This window comes from Lissotriton helveticus, chromosome 2_1 (assembly GCF_964261635.1).
Source record: "Lissotriton helveticus chromosome 2_1, aLisHel1.1, whole genome shotgun sequence".
NCBI classification, from domain to species: Eukaryota; Metazoa; Chordata; class Amphibia; order Caudata; family Salamandridae; genus Lissotriton; species Lissotriton helveticus.
Window position 1 is genome coordinate 265192279 of NC_136059.1, and position 22905 is coordinate 265215183.

At 48.6% G+C, this 22905-nt stretch overlaps 1 protein-coding gene across 1 annotated transcript in view; it reads right to left on the reverse strand.

Annotated features, from left to right (window-relative positions):
* The window catches only part of LOC144817899 (tetraspanin-36-like), a 90128-nt gene that overhangs the window by 4375 nt on the left and 62848 nt on the right, over nt 1-22905 (reverse strand). Inside the window, exon 7 of the mRNA XM_078674797.1 lies at nt 16392-18318. Coding sequence (XP_078530923.1) covers nt 18253-18318 — 66 coding nt within the window. The 3' untranslated portion in view covers nt 16392-18252. The remainder of the gene's footprint in view (nt 1-16391; nt 18319-22905) is intronic.

Consider the following 22905-nt stretch of genomic DNA (forward strand, 5'->3'; position numbering starts at 1 on the left):
TAAGTAACAAGATCCAGAGGCTTCAGGATCGCTAGGACTACACTACTGAACCTTAAGATTACGAGCAGGAGGCCTAGGGAGATCGGGTGCAGAGTGTGCACTCTCACGCGGGATACGGGAAGAAGTCTATGGATGCTAGCGTTTCTAAAGTTACTGTTTCCGGACGAATCCGACTAGATAGACTGAAAACGACAAAGGATCTGGACACTTAGATAGTGAACCTGTGCTGGAGTACCGAGATACTCAAGTTACCTAGCCCAGGGGCCGCGGCTGCATAGGGTTCAAAAGGCGTCGGGAATCCTAGTTGAAGTCTATGGAGCCTGAAAGAAGAAGTTGCTGGCAGGTGACCAGTGAAGAAGTTCGGTGTGATCCAAGGCTGGATCAGTGAAGGAGACGACCTGAAAGCAGAGGGGACTCAGTTCTTAATCACTAGCCAGTGATTATGTGGGCACCAGGATGGCACCGGATGAAGTCACCTCGACCAGGTGAGTGGGCGACGCTGGACTCTGCAGTCACACGGGCTAGGAGGCGTTGTCGGCGTCCAGGCTGGAGGTGCGAGCTGTCCCACGAGGCTGTCGGCTGTCGGCGATGCTGGACTCAGGATTTGAGCAACAAACCTTGGCAAAGGCAAGCCCACGCGGTGGAGTCAAGATGGCGTCTGGAGTGGACCAGGAGGGTCCAGGGTACTTCTTGTTGGACAGGAAGCAAGGGCCAGTCTAGGGGACCTAGACCAGCGGTGAAAACGTCGTGGTACGTCGTCAAGAGGGTCACTAGCCAACGGGCAAGTGACCGGACAATGTGGCAAGCAGCAAAGAAGAAGAAGGGCCCCACGCAGATCTCGTGGATGCTGGGAGGCTGGACTTCGGTGCTGGAGCTGCTTAGGGTTAGGGCTTCTCAAACCCCAATGCACTTACTCGAGGGTCTCTCTGGGGTCGTGCTGGTGAAGCGTCGTGCAGGTCTTGAAGATGGCCGGTCCCACGGGTCTCGTCACACCCACGAATCTCAGCTGGGCTGGATGATGTAGGTAGAGGTCAGAGATGGCAGGGAATCCGGGTCTCGTCGAGCTGGGCAGTCTTGATCCGGAGGATGGACGTGCAGCAAACCGCAAGAGCTTCGATGGTGCCTGCTGGTGCAGGGTGGCTACTCCTTAGCCACAAGGGAGAGTCTTCAGAGAAAGTCAAGAGTTCCTTTTGTGGAAAGTAGTTCAAGATTCAAGATTATCTAATTTGGGAAGGGGGCCTGCTCCTACCGTTATCCTAAGAAAAGGGGCTGGCACACGACTAAGTCCTGCCCTATGGGTGGGACTAGGAGGGGGGTGGTTACACCCCTCTCCTTTGTCCGGTCTCTCCCTAGCTCAGGGGCTGGTGTGCCCCAGGAACTGGTTTGAGCCGGCATATGCACAGTGAGCACCGGGGTGCCACTTGCAGTCACCTTCCTTTCAGCCCTGCCTACCTGGGATACACAAAATCCTGTCTGGGATGGTGCTAGTACCGCCCCTGGCAGGAAACCCTTTGTCCAGGCCTCCGTTGCTGGAAGGACTCCCAGCAGCAGGAGGGCAGACTGGTGTCTCGGTGGCAGCATCCATTTTGTGGAGCTGAGGCTGTGTCTGACTTTAACCGGGGTTCACAGTTACATACATGTCGTGTCCCTCTAGAAGGGTGGATTGCTAGCCCCGTCGCCAGAATTGGCGAGGGGTTAGTATTCCAATTCGTATGACACCTTACTCGACATGTTTTGATAATGCTATACCCAAGTTAGCATTTAACCGCGAGGATTATAATGCACTTAAGAGTATATGGTATAGAGGAGGAGCTTGGCGGGCATCCGAGATGGCCGCTTGAGCACAGCGCTCTCCGGACCCTCGCCGCTCCCGGCATTTTATCCTGACTGAATCCTGATTTCCTGCAAGAATTCATGTGGAGGACGTTTGGCTGATGACCCTGGCACTTTTCAGAAATCGATTTGGACATTGGATTCCTGAGATATGGTGATCTGAACTTTTGGGCTCCGCCCTTGAGGTGCGCCCGGGACGGGGTGCGGTTCTGTGGCCGTCCTGGAATTGAACAACAGCGGCAGGAGAACGAGCCTTGTGGGTCCCCCTCCTAAGTTTCGGTTTCGATTCTGTTTCGACTTGGGCCGACAGTGTGCGTGTCGTGCAGGGACTGATACTTGGAGGCAGATCGGCTGTTGGGCCTTCCTGTGGACTATTTGCTGGTTTGGCGACCTCTACCCGTGTGGTGCCCTTTTTTGAACCTTTGGTCCTGCGATTTGGTGTCGGGCCCGTTGACCCTGGTGGCTCGCCTTGTGACGCGTCTTCAAGATGGCGGGCAGAGGGGACAGGGAGACGCGCAAGACGAAAACACCTCTGCGCGGAGCTCCGGTTCAATCAAATGTTATGGACCGCTATACCCATTCTAAGGGGTCCCCCGGAGCTGCCCTGCCTGGTCCTATTACAGCGTCCGATCGAGTTTTGGAGGAGTCGGCGGAGCCCTCCCTGCAGGACATTATGGGCGCCATTTCGGGCGTGAGGGAATCCATCGGCCTACAGTACGAGGCCTTGGCCCATAAACTTGACACTGTGGCTATTGAAGTGAATCTGATTCGTGCTGATCTCGGCAAGACGAATGAAAGGGTACAATCATTGGATATTAAATCATCCAGCCTCACGAAGGACGTATCGGAGCTCCAGACGGAGGTTGGGAATCTCCGTCGGGTGAACGACTTCATGACCCGACGCCTGGAGGATTTTGAAAATAGGGCACGTCGCTGCAATGTCCGTCTGGTTGGTGTACCGGAGAACCCAGAACCCCACTCGGTGGATCTCCTGGTTGAAGATCTGGTCTTGAACCACCTTGCCCCTTCTGGTCTTACTAAGTTTTTCACAGTGGAACGTGCACATCGTGTTCCGGGGGGCAAAGGTAAGCCGGGAGCCCCGCCGAGACCTATTGTGGCGAAGCTTTTCCACTACAGAGACCGGGACGCTATCCTGCAGGCTTCGCGGGTGAAGGGCCCGGTGGCCTTTGAAAATGCCACGGTGAACTTTTACCCGGACTTTTCCCAACAAGTTCAGAGACAACGGATGGAATTTCGTGGTGCCAAGAAACGTCTTCGGGACCGGGGCCTACGCTATGCTATGCTCTTTCCCACCAGGCTTCGGGTTGAGTAGAACGAGCGTACCCTTTTCTTTGATCGACCAGATGTTGTTAATGACTGGCTGGACTCCTTGCCTGACCGTCCTCCTGAGACCGAGCCCGCCGCTCACCCTGGTGGTGCCGAAGGTGGTGCGGAGATCTGACTGTTCGGCTCTCATGTCTTACTTTGAACACGTTTTCAGGAGTGTTGGCCGGTGTTCCTCTACAGCATAATTATTTTGTCTTTAGTTTGTTCCTTTTAGTTCTTGGTGTGGTCGGGGGGCGGGTGGAACGGGGGCCTTTCCTCCTCCGGGGTCTTTGTGTAGAATAGGGGTCCTAGGGCGACAGGCACACTGCAGGTTGGGGTGGCTCTTTAGCTTTTTGCAGGGGTGCAGGGTGGGGGGTGTTCCTTTTCAGTTTGGGGGAGGGGGGTTGGGAAGTTCTTTCTTTTCTGTGTGTTGTTTTCAAGGCGGATTGCTCCTGTGTTTGCTGCTGTTTCTGATGTCGTGCTCATGGACGTGGGGTCTTGGATCGGGTGGATGGGATGGGGGATAGAGGGTTAAAATTCGTTTCCTGGAACGTTAACGGTCTGGGAGATCGTATTAAGCGCAGTGTGGTTTTGAAATGTATACGACGTTTATCACCGGACATTGTTTTCCTGCAAGAAACTCATTTGATTGGAAATGTTTGTTATGCAATGAATAGGTGGGGCTACCGCCTTGTGGCACACTCGGGGTTTACCTCTGGTTCCAGGGGTGTGGGTATCCTTGTTCGAACCTCCCTCCCCCTGGCAATTGATGAGGTGATTCAAGATGACCGAGGGAGGTATGCGGTCTTGGTGGGTAGATATGAGGGCCGCACCCTATCTCTCTTCAATGTATATGTCCCCCCGGGTTTGCAGACTTCTACTTTCACTGATTTGGGCCGCGTCTTGTTAGATCTCCCTAATAGTACTCTCTTCCTGGCCGGTGATTTTAATTCGGTGCTTTCCGGCCTTCACGATCGCCATCCCCCTAGGGATACTCCGGCTGCTCAGCAGTGGTTGGGTGGGTTTCTAGATACCTTTGGCCTTGTGGACTGCTGGCGACTGTTGCATCCCACCCAGCTTCAATACACATTCCACTCTGGGGCACATGGCAGTTTGTCTCGGCTGGATTATTTCCTGATGCCCGCGGCCCAGTCGTCGGCGGTCAGTGAGATTTTGCATTTGCCGAGGGGTATCTCTGACCACTCGCCGCTCTGGCTTCGTTTTGAGGTTGGGGTGGAGGCAGCGGGCCGAGTAGCTCCCATTAACCCATGGTACCTTTCCTCCCCTGAGACCCGTAGCCTCTTGCTCAAGTCCATGGATGCGTATTTCCTGGACAACGAGGGGTCGGTCTCTTCGGCTGTGTCCCTGTGGGAAGCTTTTAAAACGGTGATTCGTGGACAGGCCCTTTCCTTGATTGTTGAAGCTAAGAAAGCCGGGAAGAGGGAGGTGGTAGACCTTGAGGGGGAGATTTCGGCTTTGGAGGACGAACTGGACTCTGGTGTCACACCTGAGAAACTTCACGCCCTGGGTTTGAAACAATTTGCCTATAAATCCCTGGTCACGGACGCTGCAAAGGTGATGTTTCGAGAACAACAAGGCAGGTTATATGATGTGGGTGATAAAGCGGGTAAACTCCTAGCGTGGTTGGACAAGAAAGAAAGAGTTAATCGTGTGGTGCCCGTGATTCAGTCTGCGAGTGGTGAGAATGTGACTGACCCGATTGCTATTGTTGACCGTTTTGCCGAATACTTCCGTGTTGTGTATGCTCCCGTGTCTGTGAGGGATGTGGCTGATTCTCGCCTTCTGTTGCGTGATATAACTCTGCCCTGTGTCTCCGACTTGGACCGTATTGCTTTGGACTCCCCTTTTACGGCTGATGAGATAGCTACTGCTATCCGTTCGCTCCGCTCGGGCAAAGCATTGGGCCCGAACGGGTTGCCTATTGAGTTGTACAAGTTACGTCCCGATAAGATGGCGCCGTATCTCCGCGATATGTTTTTAGAATCCCGAGAGCGGAACATCCTTCCCTACGATCAGCGTCTGGCGACGATAGTCGTCATCCCCAAAGATGGTAAACCGCGGGACCTTTGTTCCTCATATAGGCCTATATCCCTGTTAAATGTTGAACCCAAGGTTTTGGCGAAACTTTTGGCGTCCCGTCTTCTGTCGGTTCTTGGTGACCTGGTCCATCCGGATCAATCTGGCTTTATCCCGCATCGCAACACTGCTTTGAATCTACGTCGCCTTCACGGCGTGATAGCGAGGGCGGGGCTGTTGACGGAACCGGCCATTTTGGCGTCTTTGGATGCCTCTATGGCCTTCGATACTGTGGAGTGGCCCTATTTATGGGCGACTCTTGAGAAATTCGGATTCGGGTGCGAGTTTATTAGCTGGATTAAATTGTTGTACGCGGAACCTCTGGCGCAAGTTGTGGTGAATGGTAGGGTGTCGGCTCCCTTCTCCTTGGGCAGGGGCACCCGCCAGGGTTGCCCCTTGTCTCCGCTGCTGTTTGCACTCGCTCTTGAACCATTGGCGGCCTGGCTTCGGTGGGAACCGTCCCTTAAAGGGATTCGTTGGGCCCCGGACTTTGAAGACCGTGTCTCGCTTTATGCGGACGATATCCTCTTGTATCTTACCTCCCCTCGTAAGTCTTTATCCGTTTTATTTGACGTTCTCGCGTCCTTTGGTGCTAACTCGGGCCTTGTAATTAACTGGACCAAGTCCTGTGTATATGTTTTATCTGGTGTCTTGCCTCCGTTGCCGAGTAGACTTCCCATTCAGGTGGCTCAGGATGGCTTCAAATACTTGGGGATTTTTGTTACTTTGGACTCGTCCCTTCGCTTTGATCGTAATCTCCTTCCCCCGTTGCTTAGACTACGTTTGGACGTTGCCCGCTGGCGTAAACTTCCCTTATCTCCTCTGGGTCGGGCGGCCCTGTTTAAAATGATGTCATTGCCGCGATTTCTCTACGCTCTCCAGAACTTTTATGATCCTATCCCTAAGACCTATTTTCGGGAGATTGAGAGTCTTCAGAGACAGCTTATTTGGGATGGGCGTCCGCGCATTGCTCTCGCGAAACTTTCCATCCCGTGGTATGACGGGGGCATGGCGCTCCCCGACATTAAGAGATATTATTGGGCCTCCCACCTGTCTGCTATCAATCACGTTATGTTTTCGCCGGGTCGTAATCCGGCGTTCGAGATGGATAAACTTCAGCTCCCGGGAGGTGATTTTAACAGAGTGCTTTACTCTCGCTCCGCTGGGCGCCATCTTGTGGGACCTACATTGACTGCTTTGACTGTGTGGCGCGCTGCGAATGTGAGCTTGGGCTGGGAAGATCGCTTGACGTTGGCGACACCGCTTTATGCTTCGGAACGTCTGGGCGGTCTCTGGTCTACCAAGGGTTTCGACCGTTGGGATGTGATTGGGATTAGTAAGGTGGGGGATGTGTACTCTAAGGGTTCTGTGCGGTCGTTTCAGGCCCTCCAGGCTGACTATGGCCTGAATGGTCGGGAGTTCTTTCGTTATCTACAGGTCAGACACGCCCTTGCTTCGGTATTTGCTCCTGGTGAGATTCCGCCTGATTCTTCCCCCCTTGAAGACCGTATCCTTGACGGGCATCTTCCTGATAGCACTATCTCCCTGATCTATAAAAAGTTGATTAATAATCGGGCCGACCTACTGGTCCGACTTCGGGAAGCGTGGGTGGGCGATGGGTTGGAACTTGATGATGAGGACTGGCAATCGGCCCTCTCCTCCCGGAAGGAGGTGGCTATTCCGGCTCGTCTCCGTCTGGTTCAACTTAAGATCCTTCATCGGGTGTACGTTACGGGACCGCGTCTGGTGGTGATGGGCTTTTCCTCCGACGGGTTATGCAAGCGTGGCTGTGGTTTGAGTGCAACTTTTTTGCATATTCTTTGGGAGTGCCCGATGGTGGCTGCTTATTGGACGGCTGTGCTTGAAGTGATGGCTGTGGTGACAGGTGTGTCCTTGCGTCCGGAACCTCGTCGCTGTCTTTTGAATGTTTGGGAACCCACCGACTATTCGGTGGCCCAGACCAGATGGGCCACCTTGGGTTATATGGTTGCGAAGCGGGATATCGCGCAACTCTGGGGGGCCTCTAGGCCCCCTGACGTCTCGAAATGGGAGGATAATATGGACTGGTCCATGTTCCGTGAGAAGACTGTCTATGTGGCCAGGGGCAGACCCGGGGCGTGGACGAAGGTTTGGGGTCAATGGAATGACTACCGTGGCGACATTTGTACTCCTCCCCTTGTAGGCACTGCTGAGATTACCCTGTCTCCCTAGGCGAGCGTTCCTGGAACCCTTTATACAGGGGTTGTGCTGGTGTTTCCGGTTCTCCCCTCTGATCTCCTCGCCCCTCCCCACCCCCCCCCCCGATCTCCTTGGAGCTTGGAGCTCCGTTTATGTTCTCCTGCTGCTATACCCCCTTTACGTCCTTTGGGCTGACTGACAGTACTATACTTTCGCCTTGTTGTGTGCTTGTTCTTTCATATAAAATAAAATCTGTATTGTCCTGTATTTCGTGGGGAGTATTGCATTGTTGGTCGATTGTTGCCTCTGCGGGCAGGTATATTGTGTTTCGACTCCTCTTTAGCGGCCAGCCCGTGTGGTTGTAGGCCCATCCTTGTATTTTCTTGCTTACTCCAATAAAGGTTTTTAATAAAAAAAAAAAAAAAAAAGAGTATATGGTATAGCGTTATCATGGAACAGCTATTTGGACTTGGTTCCGCAAGCTGCAAACGGGCTCAGCTCATGCCAGAGCACCATCTCACATAATTCCAAGCACTCTGCCTTCAGGATTGATAAGGCCTGCCATAGGAGTGACTGATAGGAATATATGTGTCCATTTTAGGGTTAGATATAGGAATACTATATCTAAAGCAAAGGGTGTTTACACCACCTTGCCCCAGCTGTCGTGCAGCCAGTTGTGTCTGTTTGGGTGGCCAGCCAGGGGTGGCATAATACATGCTTCAGCCCCTGGTAGGCCCTGGGTACACCTATGCCCTGGATACCTAAGGTATGCTGTACAGGGACTGATAAGGTGGCCCAGTACCAATTGGTAAAATGCACCTAAGGTACATGGTTGTAATTTAGAGAGAGAACAGCTAGACTGTGGGTCTGATTAGCAGGCCCACAGCCAGGGAAAGTCGTAAACCAGTGAAGCAAAAAGCAAAAATCTGGGGTGGCCATGGGATTGCAGACCCCACTCTCCTACATAACCCCCCCCAAACTTAGGGACATTAAACTAACCATGACCAGGTGAGTCTTCTTGCTCTAAGTGGAAGTACCTGGAGAGACCATCTGCATTACCATGGTCAGTTCCTGGGCGGTGCTCCACTGTAAAGTCCATCCCCTGTAGGGAAATGGACCACCTAAGAAGTTTGGGGTTTTCACCCTTCATTTGATTTAGCCATAAGAGGGGCTTATGGTCGGTCTGAACTTTGAAGTGGGTACCAAACAAGTATGGCCTCAACTTCTTCAGGGCCCAAACCACAGCAAAGGCCTCCCTCTCAATAGCTGACCAACGTTTCTCTCTAGGGGTCAGCCTTCTACTTATAAAAGCAATGGGCTGGTCATGACCATCAATATTCAGCTGAGATAGAACAGCTCCCACACCCAACTCAGAAGCATCTGTTTGGACAAGGAAAGGTTTGGAGTAGTCTGGACTCTTGAGAATAGGTGCAGTGCACATGGCCTGCTTTAGGTCATCGAATGCCTTCTGACAGCTAACTGTCCACTGAACTTTCTTTGGCATTTTCTTACTTGTCAGGTCATTAAGTGGAGTCCCAATGGTTCCATAATTTCTGACAAATTTCCTGTAATAACCAGACAGGCCCAAGAAAGCTCTGACCTGTGTCTGGGTGGTTGGAGGAGCCCAGTCCTTTATGGCCTGTATCTTGCTCTCCAGAGGTTGAACTTGGCCTCTACCTACAAGGTGGCCCAAGTATACAACTTGACTCTGCCCTATCTGGCACTTAGTAGCCTTGATAGTGAGGCCTGCCTTTTGCAGGGCCTCTAAAACGTTCCTCAGGTGGATCAGGTGATCCTCCCAGGTGGAGCTAAAGACAGCAATATAATCTAGATATGCTGCACAAAAGTCATCCAACCCAGTGAGAACTTGGTTCACCAACCTTTGAAAAGTGGCAGGGGCATTTTTCAAACCAAAGGGCATCACCACAAATTGGTAATGACCCCCTGGGGTAGAAAATGCTGTCTTGGCCTTGGCATCCTCAGCTAACCGGATTTGCCAATAACCAGCTGTCAGGTCAAATGTACTCAAGAACTTGGCAGAAGCCAATCTGTCAATGAGTTCATCTGCTCTTGGTATTGGATGGGCATCTGTCTTAGTGACAGCATTGAGACCCCTGTAGTCTACGCAAAACCTCATCTCTCTCTTACCATCCTGGGTGTGAGGTTTAGGCACTAGAACTACAGGACTAGCCCAAGGGCTCTCTGAGGGTTCAATGACTCCCAATTCCAACATCTTTTGTACTTCAGTTTTTATGCAGTCCCTGACGTGGTCAGGTTGCCTGTAGATTTTACTCTTTATAGGCAGACTGTCTCCAGTGTCCACCTCATGTGTGCACCAGTTTGTCTGACTGGGGGTCAGAGAAAACATTTGTCTGAAGGATTGAAGGACTTGCCTACAATCCTGTTGCTGATGCTCAGAGAGGCTGTCAGAAAAAACTACACCATCTACTGACCCATCATCAGGGTTCTGAGTGAGCAGGTCTGGGAGAGGGTCACTCTCTTCCTCCTGTCCTTCATCTGTGGCCATGAGCAAGCCCATGTCCTCCCTGTCAACAAATGCTTTGAGCCTATTCACATGAAGTACTCTGTGAGGGCTCCTGGGAGTTACCATGTCCACCAAATAGGTGACTTCTCCCTTTTGTTCAATGATGATGTGGGGTCCAGACCATTTATCTTGGAGAGCTGCTGGGGCCACTGGCTCCAACACCCACACCTTCTGTCCTGCATGGTAAACAGTTAGGACAGCCTTTTGGTCATACAAAGCTTTTTGAAGTTCCTGGCTGGCCTCAAGGTTTTTAGATGCCTTCTCCATGTACTCTGCCATCCTGGAGCGGAGACCAAGTACATAGTCCACTATGTCAAGTTTAGGCTTTTTGAGAGGTAACTCCCATCCTTCCTTCACAAGCCATAGGGATCCTCTTACAGGATGTCCAAACAAAAGCTCAAAAGGGCTGTAACCAACCCCCTTCTGTGGGACCTCTCTGTAAGCAAACAGAAGGCAGGGTAAAAGGATGTCCCATCTTCGCCTAAGCTTTTCTGGTAACCCTTTTATCATCCCTTTGAGGGTCTTGTTGAATCTTTCAACAAGCCCATTGCATTGTGGGTGATAGGGTGTGGTGAATTTGTAATTGACACCACATTCCTTCCACATAGCAGTCAAGTATCCTGACATGAAGTGTGCACCTCTGTCAGAGATCACCTCCTTAGGGAACCCCACTCTGGAGAAAACTCCAACCAGGGCCCTTACCACAACAGGAGCTGTAGTGCTTCTAAGGGGAATAGCTTCTGGATACCTGGTGGCATGATCCACTACCACCAGTATAAATCTGTGCCCAGATGCTGTTGGGGGGTCCATTGGTCCAACAATGTCAATCCCCACTCTTTCAAAGGGGACCCTCACCACAGGTAGTGGTATAAGGGGGGCCTTTGTTGTGCCACCTGATTTGCCACTGGCTTGGCAGGTGATACATGAACGACAAAAGTTCTTGGTGTCCTCAGACATATGGGGCCAGTGAAAGTGTGGGGCAAGCCTGTCCCAAGTCTTATTCTGGCCTAAGTGACCTGCAAGGGGAATTTCATGGGCCAAGGTGAGAAGGAAACCTCTCAGAGACAAGGGGATGACTAGCCTCCTGGTAGCACCAGGCTTGGGGTCTCTTGCCTCAGAGTAAAGGAGTCCATCGTCCCAGTACACTTTATGGGCACCTGTGGCATTCCCTGCAGCCTCAGCAGCAGCCTGCTGTCTGAGGGGTTCAAGAGAGGAACAGTCTAACTGTGCCTGCCTCAAGTCTTCCCTGGAAGGGCCCCCTGTCCCAAGAAACTCAACCTGTTCAGGCTCAAGCTCTTCTAGGACAGTTCCTTCTGGGGTCTTGGGGTCAGTCTCCTGAGAGAGCTGATCCATCACCTGAGGCAGGGGGGAAGAGTCAATCTTACCCCTACTGCTCTTTCTCTTGGGTAGTGTCTGGTCCATTGTTCCAGGATCCAGCACTAGTTCAGCTGGGCATTTCTTGGCCTGTGACCTAGTCACAGCAAGGACATGTGCTGACAAACCTAACATTTCCACATGAGTCCTATACTCCACATCTGACCATAAGGAGGATTCCAAATCATTGCCCAAAAGACAGTCCACAGGGAGGTCTGAACTAACAACAACCCTTTTGAGGCCGTTTACCCCTCCCCAGGAGAAGTTAACAAGTGCCATACTATGGGAGGTAGTGGCATTGCTAGCATTGGTCACCAGGTAGTCTGCTCCCAGTATTACCTGGTCAGGGTCCACAAAGTTAGGTGTCACCATGGTGACACTGGCACAAGTGTCCCTGTAGGCCTGAGCCATTTTTCCATTAATCAAAGGCGTCTGCCTGTACTTGCCCAGAGTACTGGGACTTATTGTAGGGGTCATATCCATGTCCCCAGTACAAACAAGAACAGCCTGAGTAGGTGTTCTGACTAAGTCAGAGCCCGCCTCAGTTCCCAGGGTTAACCCCACTATAGCCTTAGGAGGATTACTACCACTACTAACTGTACTAGGGGGTGCAGGTGCCTTAGGGGCAGCAGTGGTAGGAGTTGGGCTTTTCTTGGTGCACTCATTAAACCAGTGAGTATTACTTTTGCAGTATTGGCACCATGGTTTCTTCTGACCATTCTTCTTCTTTTGGGAATTCTGGGACCCACCCTCTTTAGATTGTTGGGGCCCTGTTGAAGACTTCTGGTCATTTTGCTTATTCTCATTACCCTTGGGATCTGCTTTCTTCTGGCCACCACCCTGGTTCTGGTTCTGCTGCTTGACCCTTGTCCTGACCCATCTGTCTGCCTTCTTTCCCAATTCTTGGGGAGAGGTCAGAGCTGAGTCAATAAGGTGCTGATGCAACAACTGATTTTGACAATTACTTAAGATTTGTTCTCTCATAATTAGATTATACAATCCTGTGTAATCAGTAACTTTACTTCCCATTAACCAGCCTTCAAAAGCCTTAGTGGCACAATCTACAAAGTCAGCCCAATCTTGAGACTGAATTTTCTGGGTGTCTCTGAACAGCAACCTGTACTGTTCAGTGGTTAAGCCAAACCCATCAATCAGTGTATTTTTCAAGACTTGGTAATTGTTAGCATCCTCAGCTCTAGTAGTGAGGAGCTTATCTCTACCTTTACCTTCAAAGGAGAGCCACAAAATAGCTGCCCACTGACTCTGGGGGATGCACTGGACAGTGCAGGCCCTCTCCAAAGCAGTCATCAATTTGTGGATGTCATCCCCTTGTTTAAAGGGGGGCACTATTTTACTCAGGTGTCTAGTATCAACACTCCTTCCTTTATCCTTAGGGATATTGCTGCCACCAGTGGGGACTACCCCACTTAACTGTTGCTCTCTAGCAAAGGCAAGCTTCTCCTTGGCAAGGGCAAGTTCTTCCCTCTGAATCCTCAGATTAGCCTGTTTCATCCTTGCTTCATGTTCTCTTCTCTGAGGGGAAGTCAGTCTCCTCTGGGGAGAGATCATTCTCCTCTGAGCAGAGGCATGAGAGTGCACAGATCTATTGGAGTCCCTAGAATGAGATCTATCTCTTCTAATTCCAAAATTAGGCCTGCTTAGGGTCAGTACTGGGGGTCCCCCAGATCCTTCCCTATGTAGGTCTAAGTTGGCCCTAGTAAGTCTGACTAGCTCAGGACCATTGTCTGCCTCATCCCCAGAGACTTCCTCTTCCTCCTCTTCCTCCTCCTCCTCTTCTACATCTTCTGTTTCAGGGAGGTTGGAGTCTGGGTCACCACGAGTACCTTCTAAGGGGGGCATGCTCCCATCTGTCTGAGAAGCTTTTCTAGCATCATATGTCTCTAAGAGACCTAACAGAAAAGGAGTGGTAGGGTTAGAACCCTGTTTTAGTTTCCTGGAGGTACACAATTGTCTCATCTCCTGGAAGCTAAGGCCTGCATATCTGGAAGTGACCTGTGGAGGGTCATCAGCCACAAGGGGAGTCTCTGAAGACTCTCCATGGGTAGACATGCTTCTAGTGTGGTGTAAGTGATGCACCTACCTACACTATGGGTTTACCTACTGATCCCTTGCTAAGAGTTGTAGTCAGGGTGTGCTAAGCCCTGTTGCACTACAACAGCTGGTTCAGTAGAACTCAGAGTATTCTAAGTTAAGTTATATGTACCTGGGTACTTATGTGATCTTTCAATTGATATTCTTAGGATATGTGCGAGGTAAAACAACAGCAAGCTCAAATCCCAACCGCTGCACACCAATGTGAGAAGTTGGCCTGATATATAGTGCTCACTATTCTAGTGATCACTGTGTATCATACCGAACAACCCTTATTGATGATTGGTTGTAAGTCAACCTTTCAGACCAGCTATCCTAGTAGCATGGACACGAGCAGTCTTCAGGCTAAACTCTAGAGGGCGTGTTAAGCCAGCTGTTTTACCATCACATATACCCCTTGAACACCAAGTGAAAGGACACCACACAAGTTGTTATGAGAATAAAGGATATTTATTTATAACAAGTCTACCCTGAACTCTTTATGAGTCAGGGAGCTAAGCACAATACAAAACTCTTACGAAAATACTTTAAGTTGCACAATTTACACAAATGCCCGAGGGGCACGAAAAACCATATACACAAAAAGTGGAATGCGAAATACTAGCAGGTAAGTAACAAGATCCAGAGGCTTCAGGATCGCTAGGACTACACTACTGAACCTTAAGATTACGAGCAGGAGGCCTAGGGAGATCGGGTGCAGAGTGTGCACTCTCACGTGGGATGCGGGAAGAAGTCTATGGATGCTAGCGTTTCTAAAGTTACTGTTTCCGGACGAATCCGACTAGATAGACTGAAAACGACAAAGGATCTGGACACTTAGATAGTGAACCTGTGCTGGAGTACCGAGATACTCAAGTTACCTAGCCCAGGGGCCGCGGCTGCATAGGGTTCAAAAGACGTCGGGAATCCTCGTTGAAGTCTATGGAGCCTGAAAGAAGAAGTTGCTGGCAACCGACCAGTGAAGAAGTTCGTTGTGATCCAAGGCTGGATCAGTGAAGGAGACGACCTGAAAGCAGAGGGGACTCAGTTCTTAATCACTAGCCAGTGATAATGTGGGCACCAGGATGGCACCGGATGAAGTCACCTCGACCAGGTGAGTGGGCGACGCTGGACTCTGCAGTCACACGGGCTAGAAGGCGTTGTCAGCGTCCAGGCTGGAGGTGCGAGCTGTCCCACGAGGCTGTCGGCGATGCTGGACTCAGGGTTTGAGCAACAAACCTTGGCAAAGGCAAGCCCACGCGGTGGAGTCAAGATGGCGTCTGGAGTGGACCAGGAGGGTCCAGGGTACTTCTTGTTGGACAGGAAGCAAGGGCCAGTCTAGGGGACCTAGACCAGCGGTGAAAACGTCGTGGTACGTCTTCAAGAGGGTCACTAGCCAACGGGCAAGTGACCGGACAACGTGGCAAGCAGCAAAGAAGCAGAAGGGCCCCACGCAGATATCGTGGATGCTGGGAGGCTGGACTTCGGTGCTGGAGCTGCTTAGGGTTAGGGCTTCTCAAACCCCAATGCACTTACTCGAGGGTCTCTCGGGGGTCGTGCTGGTGAAGCATCGTGCAGGTCTTGAAGATGGCCGGTCCCACGGGTCTCGTCACACCCATGAATCTCAGCTGGGCTGGATGATGTAGGTAGAGGTCAGAGATGGCAGGGAATCCGGGTCTCGTCGAGCTGGGCAGTCTTGATCCGGAGGATGGACGTGCAGCAAACCGCAAGAGCTTCGATGGTGCCTGCTGGTGCAGGGTGGCTACTCCTTAGCCACAAGGGAGAGTCTTCAGAGAAAGTCAAGAGTTCCTTTCGTGGAAAGTAGTTCAAGATTCAAGATTATCTAATTTGGGAAGGGGGCCTGCTCCTACCTTTATCCTAAGAAAAGGGGCTGGCACACGACTAAGTCCTGCCCTATGGGTGGGACTAGGAGGGGGGTGGTTACACCCCTCTCCTTTGTCCGGTCTCTCCCCAGCTCAGGGGCTGGTGTGCCCCAGGAACTGGTTTGAGCCGGCATATGCACAGTGAGCACCGGGGTGCCACTTGCAGTCACCTTCCTTTCAGCCCTGCCTACCTGGGATACACAAAATCCTGTCTGGGATGGTGCTAGCACCGCCCCTGGCAGGAAACCCTTTGTCCAGGCCTCCGTTGCTGGAAGGACTCCCAGCAGCAGGAGGGCCGACTGGTGTCTCGGTGGCAGCATCCATTTTGTGGAGCTGAGGCTGTGTCTGACTTTAACCGGGGTTCACAGTTACATACATGTCGTGTCCCTCTAGAAGGGTGGATTGCTAACCCCGTCGCCAGAATTGGCGAGGGGTTAGTATTCCAATTCGTATGACACCTTACTCGACATGTTTTGATAATGCTATACCAAAGTTAGCATTTAACCGCGAGGATTATAATGCACTTAAGAGTATATGGTATAGCGTTATCATGGAACAGCTATTTGGACTTGGTTCCGCAAGCTGCAAACGGGCTCAGCTCATGCCAGAGCACCATCTCACATAATTCCAAGCACTCTGCCTTCAGGATTGATAAGGCCTGCCATAGGAGTGACTGATAGGAATATATGTGTCCATTTTAGGGTTAGATATAGGAATGCTATATCTAAAGCAAAGGGTGTTTACACCACCTTGCCCCAGCTGTCGTGCAGCCAGTTGTGTCTGTTTGGGTGGCCAGCCAGGGGTGGCATAATACATGCTTCAGCCCCTGGTAGGCCCTGGGTACACCTATGCCCTGGATACCTAAGGTATGCTGTACAGGGACTGATAAGGTGGCCCAGTACCAATTGGTAAAATGCACCTAAGGTACATGGTTGTAATTTAGAGAGAGAACAGCTAGGCTGTGGGTCTGATTAGCAGGTCCACAGCCAGGGAAAGTCGTAAACCAGTGAAGCAAAAAGCAAAAATCTGGGGTGGCCATGGGATTGCAGACCCCACTCTCCTACAATCCTGTCCTATGTGGGCATAACCCATCATGCATTGATTCAGTGCACACGATTTACACGTACCCATTTTTTGTCATGGTACACTCTATCCCTGATATTTCACTTATTATTGTTTAGTTGCAGTATATGACATTACATGGTGCATTTATTTATTTGATCATTTTTTTATAGCACGAACATGACCCATGCTGGTATCAGAGTTCTTTACAAATTTACAGAGAGCAGAGAAATAATATCATATATGAGAAAAAAAATAACAGTATGCAACTGGGACTGAGTATGGCCTCCACCCCTTAGTCGGAAGGCCTAGTATTAAAGAATGTTTGTGGTGTGATACCAGCTTGTGTGATAGGAGTAGCCAATAGGTCTTGCTTTTGAGACCATATACATATTTAGTTATGCAGCACAATATCCTTTGTGCAACAACATCAACCGTTGCATGGCTAAACACTTATAAAGGTCCCAAAGGTGAGGCCTCTTGGCTATGCCAATACTTGTTCTACGTGGTAAACAACCTTTACAACGCAACTTTTACATCGCAGAGCCTTTACAACGCAACCATTACAACGCAAACTATTACAACGCATTGCCCTGGGGGGCGCTCTAGGATAGGGAATAGGTTAATTTACTATCCAATAACCTTCCCTAGTGTCCACGGGGACTGGAGTTGGAAAAGTAAATTAAACTATTCACTATCCAGCACCCCAAAGCACTATGCGTTGTAATGGACTGCGTTGTAATACTTGCGTTGTAAAGGCATGCGATGTAAAAGCATGCGTTGTAATGTCATACATCCGTTCTACGTTGCTCATGGAGCAGATTTGACTTTTTGTATGCCAACTTCACTCCACAGATGAAATAAAGAGAGGCAAATTTCTACGCAGTCCCTTTTCAATTAATATTTTCTACCAGCCATACCCATGAGTAATCATCAAGTGAAGGGTATATGTGCACTTGCACATTTCTTTTTCCCTATCAGAAAAATATTTTTCCCTATGGAGAATCCCTTTCCTTACACCCTATTAAATATGCAGCCTTCTTTTTTCACCACTGAAGCAGTTTTGTAGGTGTTTCCTTGGTGGGAACCAACCTGGAAATATTTGTGAATTTACCCACAATGATACATTTGCGGGTGTTCACTGAACTTTAGGAATTAGCACAATCTAAGATATGTTACCAGATATGTCATAATAGTAATTGCAAATTATAAGAGTAAGATTCCACCATTCCTGATTCTCGAAAAGCAGGTTGGGTTCTCTTGCTAACTGTGGGGTTTGCACACAATTATTTGGAACTACGACACACTAATCTTTTGGGAATGACACACTGCATTGGATATTGCAGTAACCTGCAACGGTAGTCAAGAATGTAATGCCCTAAAACAATATGTCGCCCCTCAGCCTATTTTTCCTATTACAGATCTATAACCTGAATATGACTGAAGCTGCACACAAAGAAATGACACAGCGTTCATGCATTTCTTTACACCTTTGGATCAATGTAAACATTTTTATAAATTGCCTTATACAGGCAAATATTTCTTTATATTGTACAGAAATAGACACCATTGAAATTGCAAATTCTATATTTCCAGTAGCAGCAGTGTGGTATTCATAGTGCATGCCACAAAACTGCAATGTTCCTCTTATAATGGACAAGATGTAGGTGTGAAGTTGCTGTTCATGCCACAAAAGTGCAATGTTCCTCTTACGATGGACAAGATATAGGTGTGAAGTTGTTGGTCATGCCACAAAATTGCAATGTTCCATTTACCAAGGACAAAATGTAGTTGTGAAGTTGTTGGTGGCATTCTGCTCCTCTCGGTAGACAGCAGTAGGAAGGTCTTTAGGTCAGGGCAGGGTCAGAATAGACGCACATAATTAAAGTCGCGGTTTCGAATCTGAGTGATACCTAATTTGCCAAAGACCTGCAGAGAAATCAATATACATTTTAGAGAATAGACAACATATGCAGTGCAATTTTCTCAAACACTATAAACAACAGTTTTTCTGCTCAATCATTCACGCTATTTTAAAGACCTTGGGACAAATATTTCATTGCCTTTCAAGCAATAACAGATGGACTAGTTCATTTTCGATTTAGGAATATTGAGTAATAGTATAAAAACCTGTAAATGGGTAATTCAATTTCAGCACAAACCTAAATTAACATTAAAAAAGGTTGTCAGCAGAAAGATGAGCAAAACATATGTGCTTGCATATTTTATTTTCCACTTTGTTTACTTTCCAGATAAGCCATTTACAGTTTCACAATGTAACAATGTATCTCATTTTTTTATTTTTGTAGACTTGCGTCCTTTGTTCGTCTGTGATGTCCTTCTGTTTTATCAAGTGGACAGCTCTTCTGTGGATGTAAAAAGCTGGCTTTCTATGTAGTGTACCAAAACGAAGTATACTAGGCACAAAGTCCAGACGACACTTATTGGCTTACAGGGGCTTGCTTTAACAATCCCAAAGTGCTCGATTTGTGGTATTGTGTTGAGCAGTTTAGGCTTATCAGAAGGGAGTGTTTGAGCATTTGTTGAACACAAAGTCAACAAATGAAACACACACTCAATAAGAAATCTGAGACAAATTTAGAAAAGTAACACAATGTTTTATATAGTATTTAGCCAATAGACCTTCTAGATCAGGTAAGTATTTTAGTTTGTTATTGTTTTTACACAGTAAAACAGTTGAATAACAAAGCTGTCATATTTGAGGCATGAGCCTCTAGCGCAGTAATGTTATTCTATGGAAGGAAATGACATGTACCGCATACTAGTATTTGCAAACGGTTGTAGAGGACTTAGGACTTAAGGTGCTTGGGTCAAGGTTCGAAGTACCATCAGCAGTCTGGGTTTACCTGCCATGGTGTGTTCAGGTGCACAGGTGCTGATCGTGATGGTAGCCTCGAGCGTGGTTAACTATCAAAGTTTAAAGGTACCTGTCAAATCAACTGCAAAAAGGGACTTGGGTACAAATCTGGTGGAACCCAAAAGGGGGCTCAGCTCGTGGGGACTTCTAGGCACAGTCTGAAGACGTGTACTCGGGCTGTGGGGCTTGGGTGCAGAGGTGCTGGCTGGCAGGCCACTTAGTGTTGGAGGCTCTCACGGTTCTCAGTTTACCTGCTGAGGAGGGAAAAGAAACACAGCAGGTCCACTCTCGATGTGGAGCTTATCTTTCCTGAAACCCGTTGACGTGCAGTTATGCTTTGGTGGCGGCCGGACTGGCACCAACAAGCCTTGGTGGGCGCAAGTGCCCCGGTAGTCAGGGTATTGGTGCAGGGGTGCTGCTGGAGGGTCTAGCAGTCTAGCAGCATCTCAAAACTCAACCGAGAGAAGGGGCTGACCTCATAGAGCCTCAGGGGCCTCCTCCTGATGCACTGCTCCTTCGGTGGGCCTCATGGTCAACACCACAGGCTACCATACAGATGCTTTCAGTGCCTGTAGATGCAGAGGGATGGCTCCTCCACCCCAAGGGAGATACTGCTTGGATGTTGAAGTTTCTGGATGGTCCTCCACAGCTCTGGGAGGATGCACAGCTTTTGGATGAGTCGGTCTGTGCAATTGTCGAGGTTCCAGCAGCACAGCAGAGTTTGGCACCAAGTAGTGGTAAAGTTCTCAGTTCTCACAGTGACTGCTCTTTTTTGTGTCCTTCCTTCGGTTCTCAGTAGACAAATCTGAGTCCTGATGTCAGGGGAACCCCAAAATGCTGAATATAGTGTTGCGGGGAGTATGGACTAGTAGTAAATAGGCTACTTACCTCTGGGGTGACTACACCCTCTATATGACCACTTCCCGGGGAGAGTGGGCATACACATGACCCAGAGGTCCTAGTTTCACCAAATCCAAGATTGTGAAAGCCTTCTTTCATTGTTCACTTCGGGTAGCCCATCTTAGGGGTGTGACTAGCCTGTAAGTGAACATGCCTTTTGACTATCTAATTTCTCGCCTGCTCTGGTGATAAATGGGCCCCAGGGCAGAGAGTGGCATTCCCAGATCCAGGGGAAAGCTGGGGTTGTATATCAAAGGCGGCAGAGGCTTTGAAACCTCTGGCTTTGATATCCTAAATTTGCTAGCCATCCTGTTAGAGAAGGTGTAATCACCTTCCTCCGGACAGGCATTGTTTCTGACCTCAGGGAGCGCAAGTTCTCACCTGCAGGGGTCATAAACTCATCTGTGGTGGCAGGCTGGGAGATTCCAGTCAGCCAGTACACTAAGAGACTAGTAGGAGTCAGGGGGCACCTCTAAGGTGCCTCTGAGTCCATCTCATAATAAATCTAGTACCAGCATCAGTACAGATTTATTAAGACGAGGTGTTTGATACCAAACAACATTATTTTCAGTGAAGCCATTATGTAGCTGGGTAATTCATAATGAACAGTGCCCAGTACATGCTTTAGGTGGCTTCCTGATCACTTGCAATGTTGTAGCAATGGAATCAGACATCACAGGTGAAAATCTGCTCATACAGATATGTCCTACCATATAATATAATGCACCCTCCCTTAGGTCCGCTGTAGGGGTGACTTACATATTATATGCAGTGCACAGGGGCATGGCAAACAGTGCGTGTGTCATATCGTGTTTTCAGATTGTTTTGCAACATTTCACGCAGCGTGCAATTGCAGCCTGCATGCAATTTGTGTGTAGGTTCCTTAGGGTGGCATAGTACATGCTGCAGCCCTGGGAGACCCACTTTAGTATCCATGTTCTAGGTACCAGGGGTACCAATTACTAGGGGCTTCCAGGAATGAAAAAGTCCTTGCCAACTGGGTTACAATTAGACATTTACCTTGTTTTATGGGAAAGAGCACTGGCACTGGGGGCCTGGTTAGCAGGGATACAGTGCACTTTTGGTCAAAAAGCATCAGTACTAGGGCAAAAAGTGGGGGTGACCATGTCACAAAGGGGTACTTTCCTACAACAGATGTGAATAAAACAGCTGCTGAATAGTTCCACACATACTGCTATGCTTCTCTGTTACAAGCACTAGCAAAGGTTAGGAGACATAAATACTTAAAGAGCTATTTTAAAGTTCAGGAAGCCATAGCTACAGTTCTAGAGAAGAGCATTTTTGTTGAAGATTACTTAAATAGATTTGTGTCGGGTGGAGCCTTAGCTAACTCTATCATAGGTTTCCTACATGGAACATAACACATTTTAGTAGATTATCTTTGTGCGCAGTGGAGCTTGGCCTTCCTTGCACGGTGTACCGCAGGGCCTGGTCGTGAGGCAAGGCCCTGCAGGCAATCCTTGCTCTCACTTTGTGCACAGCGGTGATTGGGCGCATGCAGAGGGAAACCTGAGGCCAAGTGGCTAAAACCCGCTGTGCACAACCAAAGGCTGTGTACAGCAGGCGTTGGCCAACTGCTGAGAGTTGGGAGCAATAAAACCCCTACTGTGCATGGCCAAAGGTGGTCCCCAGTGGGAGCTGGGTGCCAGTGGAGGGCCGAAAATAAGGCTGGGCTGTGAGGATGGGCTTTGTGGTCAATCTTTGCTGTGCAAAGCCTAAGGCCTTGTTCAGAAGGGGTTGTGCTTGAAGATGGATGGGTGCAGGGACAATTTACAATATGATAAAAAAAAACATAATTCATTTAAATAACGAAAGGTTAAAGGGATGTTAGGTGTTGAAATGAGACAAGAGCTAATATTAAAATCTCAATAACCACTGAAATACACCAGGATAGTTTAGTCAATTAACTATGACTTCCGCCACACCACGCACATATTATGATCTCACATATCACATGGCTTATGACATGTTAAATGACATAATAGATGACATCACCCATTAGATTTAAAGAATATTGTTTACATTTGTTATAATTTGCATATTATAGTGGGTTTTGGGTTATTTAACATTAGTTCTTGTTTCATTTAAACACCTCACTATAGCGTTGTTGTTTTTTCATTGAAGATATGTAAATATATATATATATGTGTGTATAAATGTATATATATATATATCAATGAAAAAACCATAGGTTTCAGGCAGGTTATAGTTAGGAATTATCATTTAAAAAGCCTTAGAAATTCATTGAAAAAACCATAGGTTTCAGGGGTGTTATAGTTAGCTGGACATTTCACTCATTCAAAACCATTGAAATTCCTCCGTTATAGTTAGTTGTACTAACTGTAACTCTCGTGCCCGCAATCCACTGGTGATGATGTCACATATTACATAATTCATGACATGGTCAGTGACATCACTGATGACATCACTGATGACATCTCAAATGACATAACTGATGACATTTCAAAGGTTTTTTTAAATGACAATTCTTATTTATAATGTTGACCACTTCCCCATATTTTCAACAAGAAACCAAATCTGCAATGCTACCTAAAAAATCAGGCAATAGTTTCACTTACCACTAACAAATTAACATCTATATTTAACTAATGTAAGAACGTCGACTATGTACTGCGTGAATTACATCCAACTCACACCCATATTTAAAGAACAATATGTGATGGAGGTTCTAATTATACACTTCCGACACCTAAAAA